At 38.0% G+C, this 19,689-nt stretch overlaps 1 protein-coding gene across 4 annotated transcripts in view; it reads right to left on the reverse strand.

The window, feature by feature from the left end:
- The window catches only part of ABI2 (abl interactor 2), a gene marked incomplete at its 3' end in the record, with an annotated part of 102,438 nt that extends 95,635 nt beyond the window's left edge, over positions 1–6,803 (reverse strand). For all 4 annotated transcript variants that reach the window (XM_082657663.1, XM_082657666.1, XM_082657665.1 and 1 more), the window contains exon 1: positions 6,565–6,803. In XM_082657663.1, coding sequence (XP_082513789.1) covers positions 6,565–6,681 — 117 coding nt within the window. In that variant the 5' untranslated portion in view covers positions 6,682–6,803. The remainder of the gene's footprint in view (positions 1–6,564) is intronic.
- Between the last annotated feature and the right edge of the window lie 12,886 nt (positions 6,804–19,689).

Genomic DNA, 19,689 nt, shown 5'->3' on the forward strand with positions numbered 1-19,689 from the left:
GTGGTACTGGGAAAACTGGACAGCTACGTGTAAGAGAATGAAATTACAACACTCCCTAACACCATAAACAAAAATAAACTCAAAATGGATTAAAGATCTAAATGTAAGACCGGACACTATAAAACTCTTAGAGGAAAATATAGGAAGAAGACTCTTTGACATAAATCACAGCAAGATCCTTTTTGACCCACCTCCTAGAGTAATGGAAATAAAAACAAAAATAAACAAATGGCACCTGATGAAACTTAAAAGCTTTTGTACAGCAAAGGAAACCATAAAGAAGACAAAAAGACAACCCTCAGATTGGGGGAAAATATTTGCAAACAAATCAATGGACAAAGGATTAATCTCCAAAAATTATAAACAGCTCATGCAGCTCAATATTAAAAAAACAAACAACCCAACCAAAATATGGGCAGAAGACCTAAACAGACAGTTCTCCAAAGAAGACATACAGGTGGCCAAGAGGCACATGAAAAGATGCTCAACATCACTAATTATTAGAGAAATGTAAATCAAAACTACAAAGAGGGGCTTCCCTGGTGGCGCAGTGGTTGGGAGTCTGCCTGCCGATGCAGAGGACGCGGGTTCGTGCCCCAGTCCGGGAGGATCCCACGTGCCGCGGAGCGGCTGGGCCCATGGGTCATGGCCGCTGAGCCTGCACGTCCGGAGGCTGTGCTCCGCAACGGGAGAGGCCACAGCAGTGAGAGGCCCACGTACCACAAAAACAAAACAAAACAAAAAAAACTACAAAGAGGTATCACCTCACACCAGTCAGAATGGCCATCATCACGAAATCTACGAACAACAAATGCTGGAGAGGGTGTGGAGAAAAGGGAATCCTCTTGCACTGTTGGTGGGAATGTAAATTGATAGAGCCACTATGGAGAACAGTATGGAAGGTCCTTAAAAAACTAAAAATGGAACTACCATACGACCCAGCAATCCCACTACTGGGTATATACCCAGAGAAAACCATAATTCAAAAAGACACATGCACCCCAATGTTCATTGTAGCACTATTTACGATAGCCAGGTCATGGAAGCAACCTAAATGCCCATTAACAGACGAATGGATAAAGAAGATGTGGTACATATATACAATGGAATATTACTCAGCCATAAAAAGGAATGAAATTGGGTCATTTGTAGAGATGTGCATGGACCTAGAGACTGTCATACAAAGTCAAGTCAAGTCAGAAAGGGAAAAATAAATATCATATATTAATGCATATATGTGGAATCTAGAAAAATGGTACAAATGAACCGGTTTGCAAGGCAAAAATGGAGACACAGATGTAGAGAACAAACATATGGACCCCAGGGGGGAAAGTTGGGGGGGTGGGGGTGGGATGAACTGGGAGATTGGGATTGACATTTATACACTAATATGTATAAAACAGATAACTAATAAGAACCTGCTGTATTAAAAAAAATAAAATTAAAAAAACTTCTGATGTGTTAAATCACCTCCATCTACGGAAATTCAATCTCCCTAATTCAGCCTGATGTTCACTTGCATGGTTCACTCCTCTCTGTGGAGGTAAAAGACAAAAGTTACAGGGAAGGATTCAAACATCAGTCCTCAAATTTCTACTTTCTCCTTCTTCATTCTAGGTACTTTTAACATTATTCTATTTGCGAGAACAAACAGAAGTTAAACACATAAATACAAACCTCCTTTCTGTATACTCTATGACCATCATAAAAAGCAAAGATTACCACCACTAAAAGTCTCTTTTTAAAGCAAGGTATAAAAGTAATATAGAACATGAACATAATATTTTTAAAATATATGATACGTAGATGTACATGTCAAAAAGATTTAAAAGTATAAATACCAGATGTATATTCAAAATGATTAGGCAATTTTAAGTTTGTTGCTTAATATTTGTATTTTCTAATAATTTTTCAACAATAAGCATGCATTTTAATGGTTTTTATTAGGAATGTGCAATCTTTATATCATTTTAGTAACACTTTTTAATGAAACTGACTAGTAAGCCATGATTCTGTTATGCCCTTATAAACCCTTCCTGCAATTTTTAATGAATTCTGAGAGTATCCTTGCTGATAATGAGAAAAAAGGAAAGCTATTAATGACATCTTTCCCATTATTCAAAAGAAAGATTTCAGAGAAAACATTAAGGTAAATTCTTATTTTTTTAACATCTTTATTGGAGTATAATTGCTTTACAATGTTGTGTTAGTTTCTGCCGTATAACAAAGTGAATCAGCTATACGTATACATATACCCCCATATCCCCTCCCTCTTGCATCTCCCTCCCACCATCCCTATCCCACCCCTCTAGATAGTCAAAGAACCGAGGTGATCTCCCCGTGCTATGCAGCTGCTTCCCACTAGCTAGCTATTTTACATTTGGTAGTGTATATATGTCCATGCCACTCTCTCACTTTGTCACAGCTTACCCTTCCCCCTCCCCATGTCCTCAAGTCCATTCTCTACGTCTGCGTCTTTATTCCTGTCCTGCCCCTAGGTTCTTCAGAACCTTTTTTTTTTTTTTTAGATTCCATATATTATGTGTTAGCATTCGGTATTTGTTTTTCTCTGATTTACTTCACTCTGTATGACAGACTCTAGGTCCATCCACCTCACTACAAATAACTCAATTTCATTTTTTTATGGCTGAGTAATATTCCATTGCATATATGTGCCACACCTTCTTTATCCATTCATCTGTCGACGGACACTTAGGTTGCTTCCATGTCCTGGCTATTGTAAATAGTGCTGCAGTCAACATTGTGGTACATGACTCTTTTTGAATTATGGTTTTCTCAGGGTATATGCCTAGTAGTGGGACTGCTGGGTCGTATGCTAGTTCTATTTTTAGTTTTTTAAGGACCCTCCATACTGTTCTCCATAGTGGCTGTATCAATTTACATTCCTACCAGCAGTGCAAGAGGGTTCCCTCTTCTCTACACCCCCTCCAGCATTTATCAAAACATTAAGGTAAATTCTTAATTTCTGTTCTTCTGAGCAAAGCCATTTTACTGGATGACTTTGTTCTTAATCCAAACAGTGGACAACGGGATTTTACTATGTATCTATGTGAATTAACACTCACAAAAAGGAATAACTTTCTTTTATCTAAGAAAAGGAAAAATATAAATATGAATAAGTTGGCTTTTCAGACTTACTTTAGGAAAGTAACAAATATAATCTTACTTCATCCACCAAAGCATTAAAGCAACCCATGTTATTATAAAATTCTCCGTATGTAAATATGTAGATTCCAAGTTAATCAAAAATGTTTTAAAGTTTCTGGACATTTCCTAGATTAGGAATCAATGTTTATATTTATAAATGAAGAAAAAAAAAAACACAGGTCTTACATTTATCTCCAAAAAGTCCTTAACAATAACTTTAATCCTTTTTACAGGAAAGAAAATCAATCGGGGAAACGGGAAACTGTAGTTATCACTTTTTATCATCACATTTTAGAAAAAATATTTTGACTATCACTTTTTCTAGAGGTTGAAATAAAACAGAATCGTCTAACTTTTTACTAAAGGTGATTTTTAAATTTCTAATGTTAACTGCATTATTAACCTGGAAAACTACTACTTACAACTCTGCTGTACCTGTAGATTGTGTGTGTGTGTTAATACAGGTAATATCTGATCACTCCTAATGCCAATAGATAACATTTCTGAAGGACATTTTCATGATAGAAATAATTTAAACACAGTATGTTTGTTTTCAGAAGGACAGCACACCATTTTCCTTCCTTTCCTCAATCTTCACACTAAATATAATCCACATTTAGAATATTCTTATTTACCTTATTTTTTTATACTCCAATGCATAAAACCAGCTATTTAAGGACACTGAGCAAAGAACCTTATCATTTGTTACTTATGATCAGTAGATTTGCCTTTTTTCTGCTTTACAGGCAAAAATTATATTTCCACAAAATAAAATGAGTGTTGGGTGAGTTAACTTGAGCTAATGGTTAGGACAGGATGCTATAATAAGGCTAGATTGACCATTTGATCACCGATCCCACCAAATGACTTTCATCTATAGCAGGGTCACAGGTAGCATCGAAACTCCTGCTGGTCAGTTTGCTGGTCACCAAGAAGAGCCAGGCAAATGAGCAGCTGGGTCAGCACAAATCCACTATCACCATCTTCTATTTATCAACTTTACCACAAACAAATCATGTAAGAGTTGTCATCTGGGGAGAGATCCCCAACAATATCCCCACTGGATCTTAACACAGATGATAATCTAAGAGGTAAAAGTGTAAAGTTTATTTTAGATGCTAAGTTGAAGAAATAAGATATTTTAAAACCCAAGTACATTTCTATTAACCAGTATTTATACTTTGAATTTTAAAATACCATCCCATTAAATTCTGAGTCCCATTGCTAAGACAAATGATGGCAGTAACATTCTTCTCTCTTGAACTGGAATAAATGTATAAAATATATAAAAAGATGACAGTTGTTGATCCCTTTACTCTCTCAGCTTTATTAATTCAGGTACTTTTACCTTTATGTAACAACTGTAATATAAGAGGAACTATACCTTCAAATTACGATAAAAATTATCTTCCAAAGAGAGAGAAATCTGTTTCTTTTTTTTTTTAATTTAGTGGTGATAACCACAACCCAATCAGTTTTCCACCCTCAATTTCTCTTCTGACTTGTAACTCTTTCTCATAATATGTTGCACAAGGGATTGTAATAACAACTTCAGTCCTTTTAATTTGCCTCTCCTAGAGACTGTGAATTCCCAGAGTGAGGACAGCATAGCTTCTTCCTTCTTCCCACCTGCAGCCCATTAAGAGTATAAACTGACACACTACATGGTATTCATTTGCTCACAGATCAGCCTCTCCTACTAACTACACTATGAGATTCTGTGGACACTAGGTACGAATCATCAACACGACACACTGCCAGGCTATAGACTTTCAAATGTATTTAGTGAAAAACTGAGCATTTTAACCTTTCAATCTCTCCTACCACACTCAGTATCAGCAAAGCACCTGATGAATATGGACAATTGTACTTTTTGTATGAATCTTTGACCCAAGTCACATTCTTTCTTTTCCTACTAGCCATACTTTCAACTGCCTCTTTGGAGGGAAAAGCCTTGGGTTATGTCTGATTTATTCTCCAATACAAATATTCCCTACAAGAAAATACAGAGTTCAAGATATGTCTAATCAAGCAAAATCTCACAATACTATCCTTGATCAACCATGTGGTCCTTACAAAATTTATGAACCTGTAAATTTTAACACCTATTTTTTTTGGTTTAAACCAAGACTTGAGAATGCTTCCCAATACAGCCGATGTTAAGAAGGATGCCTGGAGAGATGGAGGTGGGAACAGGAAAAAAAGACCATAGTAAAGGAACAATTTAACTTATTTCTTCCATTTCCACCTTCATCCCAAGAGAATTTAAATGGGAAGGGAAAAAATGGAGGTAGAACCTGTGATTCAGAATAAGCTATAAAGAAAACAAAAGATACTAACTTTGCAAACCGTGCATTTTAAACTATCCTTTCATATAATTTTTAAAGAGGAATTTTTTTTAATCCACAGTCTTTTGCTTCTTCCAGGAGCAGCTGGATTTCATCTCACCCAATATCCCCCACCTCCATACACATACATACAGCGCTACCACTGTGCCAAACCAATCATCACAGGAAAAACTAAACCATGAGGATCATTTCCTAATTCTCTCTGAAAAATAATCCCCAATTTTTTCCCCAAAGACAAATTACCTATCCTAATGGGATTGAAGGGAGGTGGCGGGACGGAAGATTTCATTATCATGCAGCTTCTCACTCTCTATAGGGAGAAAAATGGCATTAACTTCCAACAAGGGACAGCTTACTCTTTTACTGTATCCCCAGTTAGAACCTAAAAACAAGCAAAAAACCAAAAACCGATCTTTTGATGCATTCAAATGAATAGAAAGCTGAGACAGTTTACTCTGCAGCAATATAACCCCTTAAAAATCCTCCAGAGCTTGGGAGATGGGGGTGACCCATCAATCCCCCCACACCCTTGCCATATGGGGGAGCAAGATTCTGTCAAATAGAAAATGCCACTCTCCGCCTCCTCCGCCATCCCGAAAATTGACTGGCACCGAGTGCGGAGGCGGCCGAGGGAAGAAGCGAGGAGGCGGGGGACACCACACACACACACACACACACACACACACACACACACACCACACACCACACCACACACACACACACCACACCACACACCCACACACACCACACCACACACCACACACACACACACGCACACACCACACCCGCACCAAGGGCTGATTCATGGCTTTTTTAAATGTTTTAAAGCTACAATTTCCTCCAACCGGAGAATTCTCACCCATTCCCCAACCCCAGCTCCCACCATGCTCCTCCCCCCGCTACATAGGGGTCAGCTGGACTGTATCCCCGCCGCGGCCTCGACCCCACGCGCCCTACGCCCCCAGGCGCGCGGCCCCCGGCCGGGGGTCCCCCACGCGCCCTCACCACCCCGAGGCCCGACGCGCCCAGGCCGGGAGATGAGTCGCACCTGGATGTAGTTGTTCTCGCAGTAATCGGCCACCCGTTCCAGATTCGTGTAACTGTCGAAGAGGGCCCGGCGGCCCCCCGGGATTTCCTCCTCCAGCAGCATCTGCAGCTCCGCCATCTTCACATCCTCCTCCTCCTCATACAGACCGCAGAGGCAGTGGCGGCAGTAGCGCCAGGGAAACCCAAGACTGGGAGAGGAGGAGCGGCGGCGACGGCGGCAGCAACCGGGAGGAGCGAGAAACACTCCCCGCCAGCGACAGGGGAGGGGGCAGCAGGAACGGGGGCGGGGCGCGAGCCGACGGACTCAGAGGACGGTCACCGCGGCGACGGCCGGCACGGCGCGCGCACGCGCGCTCGCCTCCCTCCGCCTCCGGGAGCCCGAAAAAGATTCCCACCCTTGGTCGCGCCGCCCGCCCCTCCCCCACTTCCGGCGTCTCCTAGCGACCGCGGGAGTGGGGGCCGGGATGCGCGCGGGAGTAGCGCGCGCGGTTAACCCTTCGGCCCCCGCAGGTTGCGTGGCTGGAGAAGCGCCCCGGGCTGTCTTTGTTAGTCCGGCGTGAACGCCCACCCGGCTCCGCCGTCTTTTGGCCCGCGTCTTCAGCGACTCCCCTCGGTGTTATCCTCAACCTGGGGCCCAACCCCATGGTCATGGGCCTGAGGGATAACATCAGCCCACTAAACTTCCATGCAGCTTTAAGTGCCGCCCCACTTTTCATTTTTCTCTTCATCTTTGACCTCATCCATTCTCTCTGGTACAGATAAATTTCAATTTCCTAATCCCAAATTTCCTGTCCTTGGCCTTTTTTGCACCTGTTTGCCCATTGACACCGTTTCCCCCGGCCAGGTTAGCCTCTGTTCTGTTCTCCTTTGACCATCCTCCGGACTTCAGCTTTTTGCGCTTGCCCCTCTCTCTTTGCTATGCTTCCTCAGTGACCACCTTTTCTGTCATTTCTCTGAGTCTGTCAACTTCACTTTTTTCTTCGTCTGTTCCGTGTTTAAAGTTTCGAAAACGGTTTTGCTGGTACTTTCATTCCTCACAGGGCTGTTACATGGATAAAATAAAAGTTTAAAGCACCTCGGGAAACGATAAATGACACAAAAATTCAAGGTAGGTCATTTTGATCTTGCAGTTATTATTCTGTTATTCCTTAGATACTATATCTTTTTTTCCTAAATCTGACTACTACACACAATGCAATCTTAGAAAACTAAAATTCGTGACAACTGCTGAGATATTATAAAGTCCATGACCTTTATTTGTACTGTGGAAAGTCAAGGTTGACTACATTTGCAGTTTAGAGCAAGATTCATTATTTCAACTCTTGTATTTGTGATCTCTTGGCCCTCCTACAGTGATTCCCCTCCCCATTTTTTTCTTCCCAGATTATGAGGAAACTATATTATACTTTCTCAAAAAATCACTTTAATGCCTTACCATTACACATTTCTGGAGCAATCTCTGATGATGTTATATTAGCTTTATTATATGCACATTAGCAAATTGTGTTTTCTCTGTGGAACCCAAATTAAAGGATACTGAAAATGTTGTTCCAGTCCAGCTAGTTTTGTTCTTAACCACTTTAAACATCTTCTGTATTAGTGGTTCTCAAACTTAAGTGTGAAGAGCTCTTTAAAATGAAAGCTGCAAGGTCACACTTGAGATTCATTAGCTTTAGTGATGGAATGGAGTAGTTACTTAAATGGCCCATAAACATGCTTCAGGGATTAACATATTAGATCAAGCAAACTTTTCTTTGGGACTAAAGTTCAATGAATCAAAGGCTACTGTTGGAACTGTGTTAAGTCCACCAGGGTAAGTTAAATGCTAAACAGACTCCTCCCCCATTACTTGTTTCCACCTAGCATTCTTTCAAATACTGCTTAGCAATTAGCCCAATAAACAGTTCTCCCCAGAGGGATGATTCTTCATCCTAGGTATCACTGCGTGAAGATTCTAGTATGCACTTTCTCAAATTAATACGTGACTTCTTTGGATCTTAGCTTCCTTATCTGAAAAATCAAAGGGTTAAACTCAGGTCAGTTCTTAAACTTCTGAGTGGATTGGAATCACCTGCAGGGCTTGTTGAACCGCAGGATCGCTAGGCCCCAGCCCCACACTTTCTGATTCAGTTGGTCTGCCCCACTTAATAGTTCTAACAAGGTCCCAGGTGGTGCCAATGAAACTGTCCTTCTGGCTCTGAAGGTCTAAGTGGGACTCTTTGCCGAGAGAAGACCTTTTAATATTTGGCAGAATCTAAGAATTGAAGGACATAGATACACACTTCTGCTGCCACCAAGAACATTTCAGCAAAAAAGAAGACAACTACAAAATCTATACAAAGTACATGCATCGTGTGTGCATATATATTATCTGAGTGGAAGGATTGTAGGGTTTTTTGGTTTTGCGCATCTTAATTCCTCTAAAATGAGCATGGATTAGTTTATAAGAGTCCGGTGAGGCTATTATCTCCCCAAATCAGAGAGAATACTTTTATTAATGCATCCCAAGATGACATTTTTAAAGCAATTTTATCATCAGTTTGATTCAAAGTAAGCATTAAAAAGTCACAGATTTTTTACATATTAACCCAGTCATGCCAAGTGCAGTTGATGTTTTTTTTAATCTAATTGCAGGTCCTTATATTTATTTCCAAATTATGCCTTGGCTTTTTCCCAAATTTAAACCCTCATTACCATCTCCTGAAATAAATTATCTTCCTTCACATCATCTACTGATTTGATAAGCAAGACTTTGGGGTTCATTATAGCTTTCAATAAGAATGTTGAAGAATTCAAGGCCAAGAAGAGGGCCTAACGGCTTGGCCCTGGAAGACTCACTTAGTTGGTCAGAGCCATTCTCAGTATGCCTTAAACTGGGCCACTTGTGATTGTACCTTAAAGGATTCACATTTATCCAGTATTTCATCATCATAGTCACATGACTGGTGAGAAAGTGTCAAATTCTTCGGCTGAAATACAGATACTGTGGAATTCCCCTGATGTATCTCATCCTAGCAACTCTATACTTAAATGAGGAAATTAAGGTAAAGCATATAATATATTGCCTAATATTATGGGCTCTAAAGAAATAAATGTTGCTTAACTGAATTGTTTACATTGCTTATCTTATGATACCTAGAAGACATACCGATTCACTTCAGACTTTCTGCCCAGACTCTTCCTGTACACACTGACATGATAATTCATCATAAACATTGTTTTCAGGGACTTCCCTGGTGGTCCAGTGGGTAAGACTCCATGCTCCCAATGCAGGGGGCCTGGGTTCCATCCCTGGTCGGGGAACTAGATCCCACGTGCATACCACAATAAGACCACATGACACAACTAAGAAGTCCGCATGCTGCAACTAAAGATCCTGTGTGCTAAGACTTGGCACAGCCAAAATAAATAAATAAACATTAAAAAAAGGAAAAAAAGATGCTCAACATCACTAATCATCAGGGAAACGAGACATCACCTCACACATGTCAGAAGAGCTATCACCAAAAAGAATACAAAAAAAACCCCCATTATTTTCATCATTAACTCTTTGCCTCCAAATTTTCAGTCTCTCTTTTAAATGACATCAACCTATCAGGTTTAAAATCCTTAACATTGAGTATTAATTAGTAGTTAATACTACTGTATTTTCTCATACATTTAAAAAATTTATTAGAGAATAATATCTATGGCACCTAAAGAATACCATGTGTTTCATTTCCACACGGCACTTTCTGTAATATTTATCCCTTTTCCTGGTTTTACATTAAATGCTTGGAAACTATTAAATAAGAAACTATAAGAATGTCATCCTTCTTCATGAAGATACTTGGGACTGTTTTCTTTCTTTACCTTGAGGATCTCAAAACTAGTTTTCTGGCTGCTATATGATTTTATCAGGCAATACCAAGTTGGATATGTATGTACATACACAGTTCAACGAATGAATATATATTTCAATGAAATTTAAAAGAATTCCTTTTTAAGTAGTTAAGTTCCCTGTTTGAGATATTACACAGTAGTAATCAGGAGAAATGCAAAGCAGAGTGTTTTACTCAAGCAATGACATGGTTAACTTAGTTCTTCTTACCCCAAACAAGAAAAATAATTATCAGTGATTAATATTTTCATACACATTTATACACATTTTGGGGTTTTAATCAAATTTAAGACTACCAGGAAATTTTAATACCAAGTGCATATAATGTGTATATATTAAATTTTTGAAACAAATTTTCTGTATGTGATCAGAAGATAAATGACTGGGATCTAAGCCTTATATTTTTAGGCACACTTTATCATCTGAAACTTTGGTTTCAGTTTTAGTGATATAAACCTTGGTCTCAATTTTAGGGATACTTATTTAATGGTTAAAAATGTACCAAACTACTAAAAAAGAAGCTTTACTGTGCAATAGAGCATTCCATGCTTTATAGCTATATGAATACACATTTTAAGAAATAAGTTAAAAATGACTGGAAAGAATACAAAGAATCCTCCAAAATTAGCCTGTAAGAAAAAAAATCCCCTCCCATTTTCAGGAAGTCAGGAGTCCACAAGTCTCATACATATTTTTTTCATTTTTATTGTAAGTCATTTTTTTGTCTCTTTATTATGGAAATTACAAACATACAGTACGGAGAATGGTGTAATGAATACACAAACATCCACTGATTAGATGCAACAATGGCTTCTATTTTACCTTATATTATTCTTATGATACAGAATTTTAAAGAAAATTACAATAATCATGACATTTAACCCCTAAATACTTTATTATATATCTCTAAAAAACAAGGATATTTTGCCACATAACCACAATATTGTTGCACATCTAACAAAATCAGCAATAATCCCCTCATACTAACCAATACCCAATAAAAAGCATTTTTCAAGAAGAAATTACTCTTGAGAGAAAATAACATATACCCAAGATACAACCTGGAAGGATTGTATTTAAATATTTAGAATCGATAATAGTTTCCTGTAAGAGACAACAAAAGAGCTCCCTTTCCCGTGAAAAGTGAAAAGAGGAAAAAAGTTTTTCCATCAAACCATGAGAGTGGACAATATAAACCTGAAATTCTTCATGACAACATATCTCTGTGTATAGACATAACCAATGGGGTAGATAATTTATCTTGAAAGGCATATGGTTTTGAAGAATAAAAAGTCCTCAGTTCTTTAAGTTTCTACTAAAATTGGTTTTACATATCCCTCCCCCACAAAAACAGTGAATTTCAGAGCTAAAGCATAAAACAGATCATCCTTTCCCACAGCAGAGAGATCACCAATCAGTTCACAAAAATTGGATTTCTAAAATTAGCTACTTTTGTTCACACTTTGTCTTAAATTATGTTAAAGGTTTTATAGAGCATCAAGCCTCAAAACGTACTAACTAGGTTTTTATTACTGACAGCGATACTGACCTTCACTTAATAACATGAACTGCTAAGAGTTTGAAATATGCCAGTTTTTCTGATTATGCTTTAATACCATTAGAACCTGTATGCTGAATATTCACTGCAGCATGTATGATTTTCAAAGCTGCTAACTTTTTTTTTATAACAATCTGTTCCTTATCAGTTTCAGTAATATTGCAAACAAAGAGGTTATACTTTGACAAAATTGCTAACTAAACATCATGGTATATGGTAGTAAGTCTCACTTGTATAGTACAAGGTTGCTAAGAATATCATTGACCACCGATTGCTATGTTCATGAAATGGAATGTAGAAGAGGTTAACAGCAAAAAAAGTGACTCATGATTTTCCTTGTCAAAGTAATTTTATGTAGCCTCTTGGAAAGAAAGGAGCAGAAGAGAATAACTTTGGTATTTTAAAATGGCAAGGAATACTGAATTTAACTACACTTAAAATACATCAGTAGGATTTCTTCCTTCCTCCTCCACAGGAATTAATAATATATTTCTCACAGATTTCTATTATCTAGATGTCCAACCATATGAATAAGTGAATGACTCATATCACTGAAATATTTCATAGGGTTTTATAATGATATTTCAGGGAAAAATCCCATTTTACCTTCCAGCAGAAAATGTTTGGCAATTATTAAAATACAGGAAAGTAAGAGCTCCATCAGTGAAATGGGGCTTCAGATAAGAGACTTATAGTGTACTGTATCACTTTTGCAACTTTAATAATCTGTATTATGAAATTGCTTTTAAGTTTGGCATCTATTTGTTGCCTATTTTGTAAATAATTTTAAGACATCCTAGAGAGTTTTAAATCGCTTGATGATAAATCATGAAAAAGACATTTATGGATATTTGCCAGGACAACTAGCATACAACCAGGAGGTACAGCCCTCAAAAACCACTGAGTCACAGCACCATGCTGTGTAAGGTCAGATGTGTCCAGGGCTAGCTTCATGGGCTGCAACCAGTGCAGTCCCACAGAAGCCCACACCTCAGAAGGACCCTATGTTGGGGTATAACACTTTGAAGGCACTGCAGTGAAATTCTCAAATTTTATTTGTGAATTTGTATTTTGTAAGTGAAGTCCAATGGGACCCTGGAGTATACGCCCGGGGCTTAGAGTTTACTTCCCTGCCTCCCTAGACATGTTCTCAGTTACCAGCTTCCTGCTCCCCGGTGCCCTGCACCCTGCCTGGCCTCCCTCTAACCATCCCTGCCCATTACCACTGCTGCCTTCCACCCAGAGCAGCAGTAAGATTGCATTAGGAGGAGAGTTGATGAAGGAGGCCCACTTTCTGCCACGTCACCCTCCAGGGGGGGCCTGGGAGCAGGTGTGGGGAGGGCTGGAGTCCAGCCAGCAGTTTGCTCTGCAGCATCTTGAGGCAGGGCAAGGAAGAAGTCATCTCTGCTTTGGGCTGGCCACACCACAGCATGTTCACCAGGTAACTGGGCGGGGCTCCTCTGCCTACCCCTGATCCAGGTAAACAACATTGTCCCAGCATGGAAACTTCAATCCCTTGGGGGTGGGGTGGGGAGGGGGGTCTCTCATCAACCATAGGTTAAAAGAGCAGACCCAACGGTGGGAAGGGGGGAGACTGACTTCATCCCCAGCTAAGACCCCATATTTTCATTTTGCACTGGGCATACAAATTATGTAGTTGGCCCTGATTGTGCCTCTTACAATAAAAATAAGCCCCCAAACCTTTATAAACGTCATAGCATGTCCCATCATAGATGGGACATCTCTTTTCAAGTGTTTGTTTTTAGGAGACTATTATCCTATTTCTTCCAGTTATCAATAGCATAGTATAGTAACTTAGGCAGTTCTTTTTTGCTTAGGGGGCCTTTCCTTGGTTTTAAATTCATCCTTTAGAGAATAATATGAAACCAAAAGGAAATCACATTCTGAACAAGTTTGGGGGAAAAAAAAATTGTGCTAGCCTGGGCAAATTCTCATATAAAATAAGTTCTCTCAGCTTTCATTTCCCCCTTTTATAAGGCTATTGGATTAGAACATATCCGTGGAATCTCTTAAATGTAACATAGTTTTACAAAGTCTATTAAGACTAAAGTAAATTCAAAGCTAGCACATTAGTAGATCATACTTCTAATCTCAATTAATTATCTTCAGGGGTTCTTAAATTGCAAAAAAAAAATTATTATTATTATTTTTTACTATACCACAGAGGAACTAAAATATAAAACACAAACATAGCTCTTTAGCAAGCATCTCAAAATCTCAGGCAGCCATGTTGAGTTCTCAAATTCAAGTCATAGTTACCAGAAGGTACCAGTGACTACCCCCTTATTCCACTGCTTAATAAATTCATATTTCCAGAATTGAGGATGAGAATTCCTTCCTCCTAAACTTTGGGTGTCCAAAATCCTAGTCTTCTTCTCCTGGCCCCTGACGTGCAAAAGAGAGACTGACAGACAAGTGCATATGAAGTGAGGTAAAAGTAAGTGAAGAGGTCTGATAACGGTATCTCTCTAGGATTGCTGGATTGGAGTTCAGGCTAGAAGGAGTCTCTGGGGTGTCTCTGTGCACATGGCTGGCCATTGTAGAGCTGTCTCTTGTGGTTCTGAGTCAACCTATACTATGGATTAGATTTAGATGATCCCAAGGAGACTGGATCAGTTTGGGGGCTATCCAAGAGATTTAGTCCAAAATTTCCCAAACCTCCTAGGGCCCTCCTACAAATCCTCTAAATATGAAAAAAAACAGAAACTCAGAACAGACTCATGGTTCTATTTCAATCCAGAATTTCATCTTGGGTTTGAAGCCAGATCAATCTCTGATCGTGGAGAGAACAAGATGACATTTACCTTGGTGGGATCACCATGCTACAGAACTGCTCTGATGCTTGACTTGCATTTCTCAAAATTATATAATTCCCACAGGGCACCATCTAGATAGAAATACACCACAGTGCCCAATTCTTGTGATTAAACCCTGTATTGAGAAAGACGAAAACCTCAGAGACAGACATAAATTTTATACACACATTAAGAAAGGTTGTCATGGCAACTGCGCTTGAAGATATGTATTTTTAAATCTAAGTAAATTTAACATTCAAAACACATTTGCATCTCCCTCAAAGGCTCTGTATCAAGAATATTAAACAAATTTTTTCCAATTCCCTTTGCATCTACACTTCCTTGGAAGCTTAACAAAATCCTATGAATATAATAACAGCATTGACTTAAGCACCTATCTTTGGAAGACTATGAGAAAATCCAAAATGAAAGCCAAATAATGTTGCTCTTCTACTCCCAGAGGCCCTAGATTTCCCCCTCTAAAATTTTAAATTGTGAGCAGGCTAAGCCATATAATCTCTACAAGGTCCTTTTAAGCTCTAAAAATCAATTATCTATTAGCTGCTGACCTTGCAACATAGCAACAAATCATGAAAGATGAACACACCTAGTGCTGCAGTATAATTGAACAATTCATACAAATGACTATAATCAATATTGCTCTTTAACCTAGTCAAACCAATTCCTAGCTTTGTTTCGTCTCACTCTGAACAATCTCCAGGATTTCTATTCAGCATCAATGTTGACAGTTTTCCTTGATAAGATACGTAGTTTAATTCTCTTGCTCATAAACTTAAAGTAACAAAAATAATGGCTTGACTCCCAACGGTTCCTTGTGCTTCTTGCACCTCTAGAGCCTGTAACTGAAGCCTTCTGTTCTCTGTCATGTAGTCAACTACAAGTTTCTTCCTTTGTCCCTTTCAGCCACTAACCTAAAGGGTCCTTGAGTTGCTTCCAAACCCAGGACCTAGAGAGCTCAAGTGCTAGAAAGTTAAGCTTTGGCACATGAGACTCGGGTTCTTCCTCCTGGGGTGAAGCACAGAAGAGAGAGAACACAGTAAATTCCATGTCTGTTTGGCTCAGTGCTATATCCCCAGCGTCTGCAATAAGATCTGACACACATTAAGTGACCAATAAAAAAGTGTTGCCTAACTAAATGGGTCACATTTCTTTGGACAGAAATGGAAGTCAGGAGACGGAGAGAGTCAGGAGAGTAAGAGGGCTCTGTCCTCTGACAGGGAAAAGAGGAGGAGGTGAGGGAGTGAGAGAACATGGAATTCAGGTACCTTGGTTCTAATATGGTCACTCCTAGTCTGGAGAATCTCTGGACCATGCATAGGTTAAAGAACTACCTAAGACAGATGTTCCTTTAGACTCCTTTTGTCTGTAGATCATTTTGGACACGACATCTATAGATCTACTGAACACTGTATCTCCATGAAACACTGGTTTTTCAGGATAATAGGTATAACTTGAAAAAGGGGTACCTTCATCAAATACATTTGGAACACTCAGTGTTACACCAAGTTAAAATAGGTTTCCTTACAGTAGAACTTCTCAGTTCTTCCAATATATTAATATTCGTTCTGAGAAAGAATATATGTATATAAACAGAATGAATACGATCGAGGAAACTTTTTCTCAGAGTATCTCATAGGATAGGGTACCATGAGACACACTTTGGGAAATAATGCTGTTGCTAACCTAATAAAAAAACTCTGATCCTTAAACATTTCCTAGTTTTAATGATGACCTAGTGATAAGATATAGAAGGAACAAAGGACTACTTGCTTACCAACTATTTTGGTTGATATTTTGTAGAACTATAGGCTATTATAAACCTATGTTCACACCTAATACAGGCATCACTGAAAGATGTCCATACAACATCTTCTTAAATACTTCCAGCAATGGGGTACTTAGCATATTACAAAGTGCTGTTAGCATTAGAGGTTGTTTGGCTATCTGGAAATCTTTTTCAACTATTAAGTAACTTCAATAATCTCCTTTATTCTATATGCAGAGAAAAACCTAATGAAGATTTCATTCATTTATTCAAAAATATTTACTGATTGCCTTTTTGGAGACAGGAACATTACAACTTTATCTATAATATAGTTACAAAATAAGTTTCATTCTCTACTATCATGTGTTAAAAATTAAAACAAGAATTTGCAAGTATTTTAGATGTATATAAATGTAGATTTTTTAAAAAACTACCAAACAGGATTATTTGTGACTTATTTGCTCCTGGCAGTTTAGCCATGCTATAACAAGATCCATTCCCAATCTGTAGAAAGACATCCACCAAACTGTAAACTGAATGAATGGGAAGCCGACTGGAAGAAAGAATGTCATTTCCTGCCTTTTGTTTACTGTCTAGATATTTTACAAAATGGCTCCCAGCTCAAATTTTACAATTATCCATTCACTCAGTGTCATAAAATTCTATAAATCAAACATGAAATTGATTTCTATTGTATTTTAAAAGTCTACTCCCACCCCAAAATAAGACCTTACAAAATTGAAGTAACAAAAGAAAATGTCTGAAATGCATTAAATGAAAAGTAGATCAAATTGTTCTGATTGCAATAGGTAAAAATATACGTATGTGGGAACAGGAAAAAACTTAAAACAGTTGTACACGTGGCAGCTGAGTTGGCAATATTTAGTTTCCTTTGAGATTTCTTTTAATACTGCTGTTACATTACTCTTTTAATCATTTTCTTTAGCTATTATGAACTGTACATCATTTGAAACTATTGCTTGGTTCTCTCTTAAATAAGAACAAAACCCCACTAAACCCCACTGAAGCTATTAAGATAATCTGAAGTTTAGATCTTTTACTATTTCTTAGCTAGTATCTGCTGTCTTTATTTACAGTATTTATTCTAGCAGGAATGAAGAACTATTTTAGTTAGTCCTACCTGTACCTACTATTACTTTCTAAGGACTAAATGAGATGAGTATATAAAGAATTTGGTGTGTAACAAATGCTCATTCCAGTCCCTTGTTCTACTTTGGCAAGTTTCAGTCTCACTCCTTTTTATCAGTGCAGATCACTGACAACGCTCAAAGCAACACAGTATCCAGCCTTTCTGGCCATGCTCATTTTCTGACTTCTGCAATAACAGCAACTGCTTTGTTGTCACTGCCTCCCTTCCCCCAACTCCTCCCCTTCTACCTTCATCATTGGTCTTAGGAACTCAGGAAACAGGCATAGGACTGGCTAAGAAGAAAAATAAGATCGTTAGCATCAACTTGTTGACAATATAAAAACCCACCCTTGAAAATAGTGTCCATTTCTCTCGCAGCTGTCTTCTCACAGCTACTAAATGACTCCTTGATTCTACCGGCCATGTCTTCACTGTTACACACTCAGTAGAATTATGTTTTTTTAAGCAGTTTTCAATGTGTCAACATAACCGCATGTGAAAAAAAGGTACATTTTATAAAGGGTAACAGTACTTTTTATGGGTCTGGAGAAAAAAATAAACATGTCTTCAGGGAAGAATTTTAATCTGTTTCCCCCAGAGACCAAAAACAACAACAAAGATTCTTAAAATGTCCTCTTAAAAGATGAAATGCTATCTCAATTATATATTATAATTATATATTATGCTATCCCAATTATCCCTTAATTATATTGAAGATTTTTCTTAGGATAATGGAGTAATTTCATTTCTTAAATGCTCATTGTAACACCTAGATTATGCTATGACTTTAGCAACTTGGTTCTACTAATATATAACTGTTTTGATAGAATAGATGGAGAACTAAGGCCATTTTTAAAGTTGAAAAGAATAACAATATTTGAGAAGGGAAAGAGGCAGAGAAAACGACTGACAAGTCTGTGCTTACATTCTGAGTGAGAAGAATAGTAATGTTCCAGCTGTGGAAAACACTACTGGTTCATAACATATTAAATGAAGAGAACATTGTATATAATATGTCTGTAAAAATTACATGTGGATTAAAGTGTAGAAGGATCCACCTCAGAAGCTTAACACTGGTTAAGTTCAAATAGTGGTGATGGAGTTTCCTATTTTTGTGCTTCTATGTTTCCTATATTTTTCTACAATAAACCCATATAATTTTCTAACAAAAAAATAGAGCATTTTGTCTTTAAAATACACACTATTTTAATATAAAGAAAACAAATTTTGATAGTCTATAAATAAGATAGAATCTATTTATATAAAAAAATGAAACTGCACATTTGTGGGCCAAACAGCATGTGAGTTTTTCATTTTTCCCAAACATATGCACAGAATTAATTGTTTTGAATTTTATTAGCACAAAGTGTGGAAGAGCCCTTTCATTCCATAAAAAATGTGTTGTGTTGATGTTTTTAACAATAAACTTCTGAACTATCAAAAAGAATGTAGATCAAAATCAGTGAAGAAATAGTTTTTAAAAAGCCAGAAAGCTATAAAACTTAAAGAGTCCTGCTAGAGCCATGCTACGAGCCATCAGTAACACTGAGGCTACTAAAATTTAGGTCATTTGACAAATACAGAGGGCCACGTAAGAACAACAGTGAATGGATAACTTATTTTACATATGATTAACAGTAATTTTTATTTTTTAAAAATCCTCTAGAAAAATGACTTATTTTTAATGTTTCAAGTTATTTATGTAACTCTGGATAAAATATGCTTATTTACCTGATTCTTCTATGCTCTATTTTCCTCGATTCCATCATTATTATACATTGTCTCACTCACTGGCAACATGCCAACACCCTGACTCTGGTTCAGTTACCCTGTTTTTGCCTTGATCATGGCTAATCAGGTCGCACTTGCTTTAAAATTCCACTGATCTCACCTGATTTTACTGACACTCGGTTTACATATCAACTGGCTACTCTAA

The sequence above is a fragment of the Grampus griseus genome (genome assembly GCF_964374135.1).
Source record: "Grampus griseus genome assembly, chromosome: 7".
NCBI lineage: Eukaryota > Metazoa > Chordata > Mammalia > Artiodactyla > Delphinidae > Grampus > Grampus griseus.